At 40.1% G+C, this 14,983-nt stretch overlaps 1 protein-coding gene across 2 annotated transcripts in view; it reads right to left on the bottom strand.

Moving 5' to 3' along the window:
* Nucleotides 1–14,983, bottom strand: part of p3h1 (prolyl 3-hydroxylase 1) — a 43,404-nt gene that overhangs the window by 20,988 nt on the left and 7,433 nt on the right. For both annotated transcript variants that reach the window (XM_086086035.1, XM_086086034.1), the window contains exons 6-7: nucleotides 10,432–10,521; nucleotides 10,234–10,286 (exon numbers count right to left, since the gene is read on the bottom strand). In XM_086086035.1, coding sequence (XP_085942161.1) covers nucleotides 10,234–10,286; nucleotides 10,432–10,521 — 143 coding nt within the window. The remainder of the gene's footprint in view (nucleotides 1–10,233; nucleotides 10,287–10,431; nucleotides 10,522–14,983) is intronic.

The raw sequence follows: 14,983 nt of genomic DNA, 5'->3' as shown, positions 1-14,983 counted from the left end.
ATTACAGAGAAAACAAATATTCTCACTTATTCTTACTTGGAGACCGAGAGGTGTCCCTTTCTTATGTGGCGCACCTTCCCCTAGATGGGTGCGCAACACATAATTTGCCAGATCTATTAATCACGTCATCGATCGGATCCGCGAAATAGGACATTATTGCAAAAACAACCTCATTCACTCCAAAGTTATTCTGTGCTAGTGTTTATGGGTGCTCTAATATATATAATAGGGGTGTCAGGTGACTTCAATTAAGTCATGACAATTGCAAATTAATTGCACATTTTATGTCTAAACTTATAACTAAATTTACAATACAATGAACAATAAATATTTTTTTCCCTAATTTTTCATATTCTTAACATAGAAGTTATGGTTGCATCTTTTAGTCATTGATAAAGTAATTTCAAATAATTTATAACATTGTTTTAAAATAAAAAATATGTACTATACTGTTTTTACTGTAATTAATCACTGGTATATATATATATATATATTGCTCTCACACCAACTACCTTCATGTCCTCTTTAATTACATCCATAAACCTCTTCTTTGGGGTTCCTTTCAACCTCCTGCCTGGCATTTGGAAACTTAGCATCCTTCTGCCAATATACTCACTATCTCTCCTCTGGACATGTCCAAACCATCTCAGTCTGGCCTCTCTGACTTCCGTCTATCTCCAAAGCCTCTAACATGTGCTGTCCCTCTGACGTACTCATTCCTGATCCTATCCATCCTGGTCACTCACAAAGAGCACTCTCCATTGCTCTGGACTGTTGACCCTAAATACTTAACCTTCCTCTTGTGTTGGGGTCGGCACCGACCCGATTTAATTTTTAAATGCACATAAGTACTACAGGAATTTGTAAACAGCATCAAAACCTTTTGACTTTGTCGGTAATGTAAAATATAAAATGTTCTGGTGAAAATTATGACTTTTGTGTTGTTGGGGTCAGTTTTGACCCGGTTAGATGTTATTGTATCACACACGTGGCTGTACCCATCAACGCCGCTTGATCATGAATCTAAATTCCCTTTGTATGGATGTTTTGAATGTATTGTATTGAATGGTGGTAATTTGCATGATCGTCAGGTCCAACGACTCATCCTGGACCATTGAAATGCAGATTACAGATCTCCAATTTACAGCAAGTAACAATGGTTAGTTGTTATTGTATGGCACACCTGGCTGTACCCATCAACGGCACTGGATCCTGAATGTAAGTGTCCATTGTTCAGCATTCCAATGTAAATGTTGGTAATATTTACGATCGTCAGGGTGTGGCGTCCCAATGACTCGCCCTGCACTATTGAAATATTTAGTTTTAGAGTACAGGTCTCCAGTTTACAGTGAACAACAATGAGAAGAAGAGTTACTGCAAGCCAAGCTTTGGATCATATCTTTGCTGAAAGTGAAGCAGAAGACACACAGCAGCACAGCGACACAGATGAGAATATTTCTGAGGAAGATGATGTGGAGTATCAACCGCAAGACACTGACACATGTAAACAGTCTGATGATGAGGTCACCGGTGCTGAAGCTGCTCCTGGTCCTCCTCAAATATTCAGAAAATATCTGTTGGAGCTCAGTAACTCCTGATGTACATGACAAGGCAGCAGCTACAAATGTCATCAAAATGACCCCTGGGATCAGAAGGTCTGCTGTGACAAGAGTAAGTGACATCAAGACATGTTTTGATTTGTTTGTGCCAATGTCACACAAAAAAAAGTCATCATTGCTATGACAAACCTTGAAGGGGAAAAAGTCCATGGCAACATGTGGAATGACATTGATGAGGAATATCTGGATGCCTACATTGGTCGTCTTCTTCTCGCTGCAGTGTACAGATCCAACAATGAGGCCACTGATAATCTCTGGGATGCATCGACAGGCAGGAATATTTTCTGGGCAACAATGTCACTTCAGACCTTTCAAATGATATCCATAGTAGTCAGATTTGACAACAGAGACACCAGAGCAAAATCTGACAAGCTTGCTCCCATCAGGGATGTCTGGGAGAGAGATGGGTGTAGCTCCTTCCACTGATGTTCAACCCAGGGCCAAAGGTGACTCGATGAACGTTTTCTTCCTTTCTGTGGAAAATGCCCCTTCAGACAATACATGCCAAGTAAGCCAAGCAAATATAGTATACAAATCTGGGCAGCCTGTGATGCAAAAACCAGCTATGCATGAAATCTACAGATTTACAGGCAAATCTGCAAGCGGCGTTCCTGGGAAAAAAAACAAGGAAAACGTGTAGTCCTTGACATGACTACTACAACATCACTTGTGACAAAATTTTTTACCAGCTATTACCTTGGACAAGAACTTCTCGGGAGGAAACTCATCATGGTTGGCACTGTAAAAAAATAAAACTGAGCTGCCCCCTGAAATGTTGCAGGTGAAGGACAGGGCTCCGCTTTCCACCACTGTTGTTTCATACTGTCCAAAAAAACGACGGAATGTAATATTGATGTCCACTCTTCACAAAGATGCAGCTGTGTCGTCAGGAAGTGACAAAAAGCCCATAATCATCCTGGACTATAATAAAAACGAAAGTGGAGTGGACAACCTGGACAAGCTGACTGCCACCTACACTTGCCAGCGAATGACCAGAAGATGGCCATTGGTTGTGTTTTACAACATCCTCAATGTCTCTGCATACAATGCATTTGTGTTGTGGACCCACATTCACTAAGGGTGGAATTCAACCAAGAAGAGCAAGCGGAGAATGTTTCTTGAGGAGTTAGGAAGTTCCCTTGTCATGGCCCACATTGAGTGAAAGGAAAGGGTCCCCCCAAAGACCCATCCGCTGCAGCCTTGGTCAGACAGATGCAGAGCTCACCAAGCACGCCGTCCACATCCACAGTAACACGAAGAGCATCAGCAACAAAAGCCTCCTCAGCCAGCCCTGCCTCAACATCAACTCTTGGAAAAAATAACTCTGCAAAGAACACACTAAAGGTGTCACTTTTTGCCATACATGCATCTAAACACAGTATACATTCATGTTCTTGCACAGACTGTTGATCAACATAGTACAAATGTAATTGGATGTAATGTTCAATGTACCTTTACTGCTACTGTAAAAGCTCTGCAAAGAACAAACTAGGATAATTTATACACAAGCATCGACAAAAACACACATGCATGTTCTAGATTGGCGTCGTTGTTTATTTGTTAGTAGGTCTGCTTTTCACATTGTATTTGTAAAAAAGTTTTTGGGGTTTTTTTTTTGGGGGGAAGACTTGTTTTGGCCCTTTTCTTGACGTAAATATGTATGGGTCAAAATTGACCCCTAACACCATAGATGTTACTATAGTCAATAATACTAAAATAAAATTAAAAAAACATTTAAGAGATGTGTTTTAATACCCCTCACTGATAGTCAGATAACATAAACAAACTTTTATCATTTATATAATTCTCTTGTGGTTCATTTGACAATTTTTTTTATTATTGAAAACGAGGGGTGTGCTGTCAAAAGGAGTTGCAAAAAATGTTACAACCAAACTTTTAATGGCTACGGAAGCCTAACAAGTTGGCTAAGAGGTAAGAAACAAATTGGATGATAAATAAATGTTTTTAGGGTATTTTATGTCTGATCTAAGACACGGGTCAAAACTGACCCGTTAACATAAGAGAAGGTACCAGAAAGCTAACGCAAGAGGAAACTCCTCCACCTTCCTCCACCTTCTTGGTCTCTTCTCCCTGTAACCTCACCCTTCCACTTGGGTCCCTCCCATTCACACACAGATACTCCGTCTTGCCTTGCCTAACCTTCATTCCCCTCCTTTCCAGGGCAAACCTCCATGCCTCTAGCTTCTCCACCTGTTCCCTGCTCTCACTACAGATCACAATGTCATCTGCAAACATCATAGTCCATGGAGATTCCTGTCTAACCTCGTCTGTCATCCTGTTCATTACCATAGCGAACAAGAAGGAGCTCAGAGCTGATCCCTGATGTAGTCCCACCTCCACTTTGAACTCCTCCATCACACCTACAGCACACCTCACCACTGTCTTACAGTCCTCATACATGTCCTGCACCACTGCTACTCCAGACTTTCTCATACAAAACCACAGTTCCTCTCTGGGCACCCTGTCATAAGCTTTCTCCAGATCTACAAAGACACAATGCAGCTCCTTCTGACCTTCTCTGTACTTCTCTATCAACATCCTCAAAGCAAATACTGCATCTGTGGTACTTTTTTTTGGCATAAAACTATACTGCTGCTCACAAATATTCACCTCTACCCTCAGTCTAGCATCAACTACTCTTTCCCATAGCTTCATTGTGTGGCTCATCAGCTGTATTCCTCTGTAGTTGCCACCACTCTGCACGTCTCCCTTGTTCTTAAAAATGGGCACCAGCACACTTTTCCTCCATTCCTCAGGCATCTTCTCACTATCTAAGATCCTGTTGAACAACCCAGTCAGAAATTCTACTGCTACCTCTCCTAGACACTTCCATACCTCCACAGGTATATCATCAAGACCAAGTGCCTTTCCTCTCTTCATCCTCTTCAATGCCCTTCTCACTTCATCATTACCAATCTTTGTTACTTCCTGGTCCACAACAGTCACCTCTTCTACGCTTCGTTCTCTCTCATTTTCCTCATTCATCAACTCTTCAAAGTACTCTTTCCATCTTCCCCTCACACTACTGGCATCTGTCAACACACTTCCATCCCTATCCTTTATTACCCTAACCTGTTGCACGTCCTTCCCATCTCTGTCTTTTTGTCTTGCCAACCTGTATAGATCAGTCTATCCCTCCTTACTGTCCAACCAAGCATACAAGTCATCGTAAGCCCCTTGTTTGGTCTTTACCACTTCTACTTTCACCTTACGCTGCATTTCCCTGTACTCCTTTCTACTTTCTTCAGTCCTCTCAGTGTCCCACTTCTTCTTAGCTAACCTCTTTCTGTGGATCCACTTCTGCACCTCCTCATTCGACCACCAAGTCTCCTTATCCCCTTTCCTTCCAGATGACACACCGAGGATTGTCCTACCTGTCTCCCTGATCACATTTGCTGTAGTTGTCCAGTCATCTGGAAGCACCTCCTGACCATCCAGAGCCCATCTCAACTCCTTCCTGAAAGTCATACAACACTCTTCCTTTTTCAGTTTTCACCATTTCGTCCTCTGCTCTGCCTTTACCGTCTTTGTTTTCCTCACCACCAGAGTCATCCTACACACTACCATTCTATGCTGTCTGGCTACACTCTATATATACCTACCACTACTCTGCAGTCGCTGATCTCCTTCAGATTACACCATCTAGCTTTGCTCCCTTTCCACCTGGTCTCCTGAACACACAGTATGTCCACCTTCCTCCTCTTCATCATGTCAACCAGCTCTTACCTTTTCCTGTCATAGTTCCAATATTCAAAGTGCCTACTCTCAGTCCAAGACTCTTGGTGTTACTCTTCTCTTTCTTCCTACGAACACACCTTCCTCCTCTCCTTCCTCGACCAACAGTAGTCCAGTTTCCAACACACCGATGGCGGTCGTTGTTAACCCGAACCTCGACTGATCTGGTATGGCAGTCATATATTTGATTCGCATGTTTGATTTGGCCAAAGTTTTACGTCGGATGCCCTTCCTGATACAACCCTCTGTATTTATCTATTTATTTATTTTTGGGATTGGCACAAGGAGACACTGGCTTGTTCCCCCTTGCGGCTACATTGATTATTTTCTATACATGGTCATTTATTTAAAAATAAAATAAAATAAAAGTATTACTATACATAGTATTTAAAATTAAAAAAATGTACTAAACATGGCATTTTTTTAATAATAAAAACTACTGTACATGTTTTATTTTTATAGATAAATTCCTTACTATATACATGGCTATTTTAAAAATAAATGTCTTGCTATACAATACATGGTAACTTAAAAAAATACAAAATAAAAATAAAACCAATACTATAAATGGTAATTTTTTTATATAATAAAACCATAGTATACATGGTAATTTTCTTTTAAATAAATGGTCTTATTTTTATTTAATGTTTTTTTTAAGTAACATTATTTCCTTTTTTTTTTTAAATATATATATTGAATGACTTTGCTATACATTTTTGTAAATAAAAAAAAGCCTTATTATTCATGGTCTTAAACAAAATCATCACTATATATGGTCATTTTATTTTGAAAATAATAAATGCCTTTCTACATAAATAGTTTTATTTTATTTTAATAAAAGCCTTATTATACATGATATATTTTTTAAATAAATGCCTGACTATACATGGTCATATTTTTTTAATGCCTTGCTATACATGTTTGTTTGTTTTTAAATAAATGTCTGACTATAGATGGTCATCTTTTAAAATATGCTTTAGTATACATGATAATTTTTTTAAATGCCTTACTACACATGTATTTTTTTACATAAATGCCTTACATTGTTAATTTCTAAATAAATGTCTTACTATACATGGTAATTATTTTTATTTGCAACAGGCAAAAAAAAAACACAAAAAAATCAGAATTGAGATATTCATATATTCAAATTCTACACTTAATTCCCTTTATTATTATATATAATACATGGACGTACCTCAAAAATTGACAAAGTTGCGGCAATCCTTAGTTTTGAGAAAAACAGGTTTAAAGTTTTGGTACTTTGGCATCTTTCAAATGTTCATAGCAACCACTACCTTATTTTCATACACGTCTATTTTTTACCTTTGTGCTGCTGGGAGAATAACCTAGAGACCTCAAAGATGATGGCATGATATTTTTTTTAAATAAATGCTACAGTTATTTTTTTAAATACATGTTTACTATACAAGGTCTTATTTTTATAAATCCTTTACTTTACTACATGTGGTCATGTGGTCATTAAAAAAAGCCAGTTACTATAAGTGGTCATAAAAAAAAACTTACAATATATGGCTGCAAAAGAAATAAATACATAAATAAATAAAATAAATGCTTTGCTATACATGGTCTAATTTCAATTTTATGTTTTTTAAATAAAAGATCTCCTATAAATGGTTGTTGTTGCTATTTTAAACATCTTACTTCATTCTCATTTAAAAGAAACGCCTCACATACATGGTTGTATTTATTTTATGTTTTACTGTCATTGTATGCACACCTGTTTTTTTTCCTCCATTATTTTTCCAAATTTACATAATTCTGTCGTGGTAATGGAGGTCTTTAAGCCATGTTTTTTGTCTGTGCGCACATACAATGTTTGTATGTCTGTGGGAGTATTTGTGAATCATGTAATTAACACGTATCCACAGGATAATAATGACTGATACAAATAGGAAAAATTAAAACTTTGTCCTCATTGTTACACTTATGTCTTCATAAAACAAAACAAAACTGACATACAGGTTCTGGTCAGAAAATCGACATGTAAGCAAAATCCATAATTTTTACTTGCTTACAATAACAATTGTGAGGATCATAAAATTATCATGACTTCATCAACAATGAACACAAATTGTGAATAACAGTCATCACTATTAGATCTCAATATTGTTTTAGGGCCGAATCTTTAAGTACATGTCTCCATTCTTGTGTTTTAACTTACTTTAAAATCAGCTACGAGTCTAGCTACTAAAACAAAACTAGATCATGTAGGAAAGTGTAACCAGCGGCGCCCACTCCGGGGATCGAAACCACACCGCAAGTAGTCTCAGGTGTATGAGCGCGATGTGCTCCGGTTGAACTAAAACTGCGGAAAGGATCATTCACCCTGTTTATGACCCGCTCTACTCTGCCTACAATTGGCTTATCAGTTCTCATGCATAAAGTTAGCCAGTCTAATCTGTGAAGGCCTACTAGCCTACTAGTCAATTAGAGGCACAGGAGGGTGGGCCATGGCTTCACCATCTTCACATATTACTGAACGGTGCACATCAAAGAGGATTTAGAAGTGGGTAGACGCAAAACCGATGGAAAAAGAAGTGGGTATACGCAGGTACTGATTACACCACTGGCCTTTGGCACAGTTCAGGTGTTATAGTAGCCCAAGATGCTTTCATGTCGGCCTTTATATCATCTGCATTTCACGGTTTCTGTTCCCTCATTCTCCTCGACAATACCCTGTCAATTTTAAATTAGGTTCAAGTCAGGCGAGTTCCCTGGCCAATTGAAGTACTGATATTCCATGGCTATTAACTCATTAAGGCGCCTGGCAAAACATGTCTCTAAGACCTATGGGTGACGTTAGAGTTACCCCCCAAAACCTGAAGTTTTCCTGGAAATTCAACAATATTAAAAATAATTTATATCTCAGCTCCTGAAGCAGATAACATAATTCCCAAAACATTTCAGAGCTTACACCTGTGGCATTCACACAAACATAAGTTTATTATTATAAATCTTCAATATAAAAAAAAGAAAATTAACAAACAACTGTCACATCTGAGGGTATATTTACCTTCAACACTGGACCGCAGTTGTAACAACCTCGGGGAATTGAGTGGTAATTAGGCTATTTGTCGTCCATTCCGTTAAAAAGCCATTGACATTTTCAACATCCTCATTGTCTACAAACATATCTTAACAATATGCCACTGTCAACTGGTTACACTGATTCAAAGTCCTCCTGCGCCGTCGTCAATCGTGTCATTTATTTCATAACCCCCGCAAATCTGCGTAAGCCATAAATGCTCGAATAAAATTCCAGGACATGCTACAAGGCCCCCGTCACCCTCTCGTATATATTCTGATGCATTTCATCGGCTAAGAAATCGAGAATTGGTCAAAACAAAATAAAATGACTTCTCCGCTCTCCCGCATTTAAAGGGAGAAGAGTGCAGGAGCGCTCCCGGTTTTAACGGTAGAAGCGCGTTTGCGTAGGTATTGGTAGTTTGGGCTTTTTGGGGAGGTGCCAAATCCTGCCGAAAAATTAAATCATTGTTTCCAAAAAACGCATACAATTTCCCGGTAGACCGCTGCGTTGACTGTGGACTTGATTAAAGACAATGGAGCCACACCAGCATATGTGAAGGCTCCCCAAACCATTACTGACAGTGGGCACTTCACACTGGACTTAAAGCAGTTTGACTTTTCTGCTTCTCTGGGAGACCTTAATTTCCAAAGGAAATGCAAAATTGACTTGAGAACTTGGAATTCTACAGCTGTAGCCCATGTCGTACATGGCGGGGCAGTCGTCCAGGGGACCCCTTGGGCGTGGGGGGCTGTGGCGCTCCTCACTCTCTGTGTGGAGTGCAGCGGTGTCAATCTGGGCAGGGGGTCTCTCCTTGTGGTCGTGGGCCATCATCTCTCTCAGTGTGGATGAGCTCCTCCTGGGTGTCTTTCCTTACATGGTTTCTCTGTGCCTCGCCATGGCATGTGTATGATCATGGGGATATTGGTTGGACGGGTTGGTTTTCTTTTTATTGTACTATGGATGTTTTAATTGTTCAGCACATTTGAGTTGCATTTTAATGTATTAAAGGTGCTATATAAATAAAATATGATTGATTGACACCAGCCTCAGTCCACTCCTTGTGGTGCGACCCCAGATTTTTAACCACCGTTGCTTGATATCCCTGTCACTTGTGCACCTTTTCCGTAAAGTCTTCCTCTGAACACTCTGTTCATGTACTTTAATACAGCGGTCTGTGAGAATCCAGCTACTTTTGCAATTCTTTTTTTAGACCTTTTTTTCCTTATGTAGTGTGTTAATGATGGCTGTCTGCACAACCATCTAGTTAAGCCTACTAAACCAGACTGAGACCATTTAAAGGCTGAGGAAATCCCTTTGCAGTTGTTTTGCATTAACTAGCTCACAATATTGGGACACAGGGAGCCTACAATGTTGACTTTGTCACAATATTCTAATCTTGTGAAATTCTGGATTTTTATTTTTTCTGCCATACTCAAAATTGAAGCAAATAAAGGCTTAATATGTTTCACTTTGTGTTCAACTAATATAACAAAAGTTTCACTTTTTGAAACAAATTATTGAAATAGACTTTTCCTTGATATTCTAACTTTCTGACTGGCAACTGTAGCAATGGCAAAATTATGGATCTTCATGTCCAAGTAATTTGGAATTGATTTCCGGGTCACAAAAATCAAGAATGTGAAATATCAAAATCAAACACAATTATCCAAGCATAAAATCAAACACATGAAAAACAAACCAATAAGTTAAAAAAATATATGTTTTTTTTCTTCAACATTTTTGATTGAATATCAAGTCATCATAATCAAATCATACATGGAATTTGTATTCATTAGTATCTCTTACTTTTGTTTGTCTCTCAGTTTTCTAGGCATTATATCTTCTGGGGTCCAGGTATCCTTAATAAAAAAATAAAAAATAAATCCATACATAAATAAATACATAAATAAATACATCAATAAATACATCAATAAATACATCAATAAATACAGACACATTTAAATTGCAAATACTTAAGGGACCACTTAGGCTTGAAATACTCACAGGATCAACAAATGTTATTCCAAATGCTTCATATCCAAAGTACATCAGTTCTTTCTCCAGCAGGGAACGCTGAATGAATCGCTTCACTGTCTAAGGGTTTAAAAAATATTTTGTTATACCTCATTTCTTGAAATCAACAAATGTTTTTTTTATGTAAAAGGCTATGGACATTAAATGTAAAAAAAAAAAAGTGTGATCAAATTAAATAGTGGATGTTAGTAGAGGTGGGCACCTCCGTCTCTCGTCTCTTCCCGCCATTTTTGGCGTGTGACCACATTTTTTGGCAAATGATATATGACGCGAAGCCTCGAAAAAAATACACTGACCGAGAAAGACCATATGTACTGACCTGTATCGACAGAATAAAACCTGCTTCAGTTGCTGTTCAGTCCCTATGTATGTATGTATGTATGTATGTTTGTGTGTATGTGTGTTCTATGTTCCCCCACCAGTCTAGTCTAAATACAGCAAGCATTCTGATTAATATTGCATTTATGGAATATAAATTAAGCAGTAAAATTGCCATTGACAGCTGCTCACACACAAGTAAATGAACAATCACGTCTTGCCTTGTTCTGTCCCTCATATGATAGTAAATTGAGTTGTATTGTGAAGTTTATTTTGTGACGAAATCTAGTTATGTTCTACCTTTGCCAGTAGATGTCACCCTTGCCATTGTGTGTTCATATATTTGACTTTGTAAAACAGAGCTACTGGCGAAGCAATGTATACAGCAGCTGTATTACTGAAAGCCTGCACATGCAGTTACAACAGGGAGGTAGAAAACGACGAATTCCCTCTTTCGCCATTGTTTTTTATTTTGGAGCCTTGGCAGAGCATAATCTGTAAGTCATACCAGTCATAATGCTGTGACGCATTCGTGTTTGTTTTAAGTTTCTTAATGGTGAACTTTCTTCAAAACGATTAGCCATTAGCTGCTGACCTATGCTAAAGTCACTGTTAGCCTACTTGTGCTACGCAGATGTTAAGTAGTATTGCTTATACTGTAATGTTATTTTTTATGCGGGAGCACTTATGTTTTATTTTGATCTCTATGTTGTAGTTTCACAAAATACGAAAGAAAAAGGAAGACCAAAGGCTACATCAACCATGTGTCCTTTTATTTTCTGGAACTTTTTCAAATGTTTAACTCGCTGCCTAGGTTACGTCCCCTACACTAACTGAGGGCTGAAGAGTGAAAAGATTTACTATATGCCAAGATTCTGCTTCATTTAGCAAGATGTCACACACTGGGACCATGCCACAATTCTCTCAACTTGAGGTCAGATCGGAGGTCCACTCATCATCATCACGGCGCTCCAGTGCATCAACTGCAAGCCAGGCCGCAGCTCAAGCTCGAGCCATTGCCGAAGCCGACCTCGCCAGAGCCCGGTACGCCCAACACCGAATTGACATGGAGGTTGAAAAGGCACGCATCGAGGCAACACTCAGCGCTCTGAAGCAAGAGGGTGAGGCTGAAGCAGCACTCGCTGCAGCTGTGGTCTTGGAGGCTGCAGCTGAAGGGGTTCTTCACCCCACTAATCTCGTGAGCCCAGGAATCCCAGGTACAATACCTCCTTCTATTAGACGTGCACAATAATTTGTGAACACCCATTTTCAGAAAGAACAAGACTGTAGAGGAAGAGATGGTTGACACGGAGCATCAAGTTAGTTCCAACCAACCTCGCACTAAAACACCCAACCCAGATCCAAGAGAACCACTCCTCACAGTGCGTCCACGTGAACATTGTGCTGACAAAAACTATGGTTCGCCAGAGGTAATTGAGGCATCCCTCTTTCAACGCTTAGAAGCATTCCCTAAGATCTTTCAAAAAACTCAAACTCAAAACTATTTGCCAGGTCTTAGTTTCCTTGACACCTCTCGGGGAATAAACCCAATAGTCGAAAAGCTACAGGGTCATAGTGCACCTTCGCCTAAGTTTGAAAAGGCTCAGACTAAACAAGTACGGAGTCCCCATTGCAGTCAACAAAACGGATATTGGCACGACAGACAAGGTCACAACCTCCCTCCCCAGTCCAGATAAGCAGTGCCCTATTCACTATAAGCCACACTCTCTTGCCAAATGCAGGGGCTTAAGAATGAAGACACTGGATGAGAGGAAGAGTCTGCTTAAAGAGTACTCTATATGCTGCAAATGTTGCGCATCCTCTTTTCATAGGGCCAAAGACTGTAACGCTGTAATTCACTGTTCTGAGTGCAATAGCGATACACACATTTCAGCCATTAATGCCGGACCACCACCATGGTCACAAAAAGACTCTGACACACCTTCCCAGAGTGATGGCGGGGAGCAAAACGACACTAGCCCGTTAGTCACTACATCCAACTGTACAGAAATATGTGGTCCAGGATTTCAAGGCAAATCGTGCGCAAAGATCTGCTTAGTCAATGTCTACCCAAAAGCGTCCCCCGAAAATAAAAGAAAGATGTACGTCATGCCAGATCTGGGTTTTACGATGTTTGGTGTATACAGTAACATAATTCCATACACCATTAAAACATGTGCAGGGCTGTCAGACACAGGCGGCCGCAGGGCTAACGACTTTGTCATTGAAAATTTAAGTGGAAAGGTGTCTATGGTGTTGCCCACACTGACAGAATGCGGTCAGATTCCAGATAACAGGAATGAAATACCTACATCAGAAGCAGCAGCAGCTCATCCTCATCTACGCCCAATAGCATCACAGATTCCTCCTCTAGACCCATCAGCTGACATCCTGCTCCTCTTAGACAGCGATATAATTAGAACACACAAGGTCCGCAACTAGGTAAATGGCTCTAACGATGCACCTTACGCTCAATGTCTGGACTTAGGATGGGTGATCATAGGAGACGTTTGCCTCTCAGGTGCACATAAACCAACAGTGAACTCCTTCAAAACAAACATTCTCAACAACGGACGGCCCAGCTTCTTCACTCCTTGCACGAACACTATCCACACCAAAGAGAAGTACATAGATAAATGCTCCCTCCGTGACAATGCGCAAGATGAACTGAGTAAATTCCTTTTCAATTCAACCCCTGATGATGACAAAGTGGCCTTTTCAGTAGAAGACGCAACATTCTTAAATGTTATGCATAACGAGTTTACAAAAGATGAGGCTAATAATTGGGTAGCCCCATTTCGTCCCCAGAGACGGCGTTTGCCCAACAACAGGGAGCTTGCTCTCAGTCTGATGTCATTACGCAAAACATTAAAAAGGAAAATTGAAATGAGAGAACATTATATCAATTTCATGGAAATAATCTTCATGAAGGGTCACGCTTAACCTGCCCCACCTCTCACCCCCGAGCAGGAATGCTGGTATCCCAAGCTTTGGTGTATATCACCCACAAAAACCTGGAAACATCAGAATAGTATTTGATTCAAGTGCTCAATGTGATAATGTCTCTCTCAATGATGTTCTGCTTAAAAGGCCAGACCTCAACAACAGTCTGGTGGGAGTGTTGATGCGTTTCCGGTACGACCCTTACGCAGTCATGGCGGACGTGGAGCAAATGTTCCACAATTTCATGGTCAGAGAAGATCACCGGGACTATCTCCGTTTTCTCTGGTTCAAAAACCACAACCTTGATGGAGAAGTGGAGGAATTCCGGATGTGCTTGTATGTGTTCGGCAACTGCCTATCACCATCAGTTGCTATCTATGGACTGAGGAGGACAGCTCTAGAAGCTGAAAGTGAGTATGGCAGCGATGTGAGACAATTTAATGAACGTCACTTCTACCTGGATGACAAACTGAGCTCATTCTCATCCACAGACAAGGCCATTGATGTACTTAGTAGAAATCAGAAAATGCACACTCAGTCTTAGCTCGCTGCCTAGGTTACGTCCCCTACACTAACTGAGGGCAGAAGACCCCTTTTTTCTGAGTTTGGTCATATGAAATTCGCAAACTGAGCCGTGAACATCTTTGATGTAATTTTTAGCAAGTGGCAAAATGGCAGCTATACAAAATATGGATAAAAACAGGTGGATTTTACTGCTTAATTCATATTTGCGCCAATGGAAGCGATTTTCGGCCATCACCCGAGCCATCACTAACCTGAAAAGCAAAGATGAGGGGCAATGTTAAAAAGGTAATTGGTTCTCGCCCAGAAAGCCGTTTGGCTCAGCGTGCGAAAAGGGGCGTTTTTTTTTTTTTCTTCCTGCTGGCTCTTCCCCCCCCCCCCTGCTGGCTCTAAAGAGCAGCGGCTCGGATTTAGGAGCGGCGGAGAGCCACCGCTGAGTGAAAAAAAACGGAATCACTGAATTCTGAAGAGGCATTTTTTCAACCAAAATTGTGTTCACAACTTGGAAAGTTCGTAAAAAGGTTCGTTCGTAACTCGAAGTTCCACTGTAGTAGTAGTTTTCTTTTAAAACAGGACTGTGCTGATTTCATCGTATTGATTTATAAAAAAAATAATTGGTCCAGTCGAACCAGCATCTGCAGTGTTTTGGTGGCCTGACACAGTGCTACCACTTATGACTGACCCTTCGTCATCCAAATAGCTTCGCGTCTGCCTTTCCAGCCCAGGTAAACTATTTGGG

Source organism: Leptonotus elevatus, chromosome 10 (genome assembly GCF_054856555.1).
Source record: "Leptonotus elevatus isolate MCC_2025b chromosome 10, RoL_Lele_1.0, whole genome shotgun sequence".
In the NCBI taxonomy this organism is placed as follows: domain Eukaryota; kingdom Metazoa; phylum Chordata; class Actinopteri; order Syngnathiformes; family Syngnathidae; genus Leptonotus; species Leptonotus elevatus.
The sequence above is the reverse complement of the archived record's forward strand: the minus strand, read 5'-3'. Positions and strand labels throughout refer to the sequence as shown.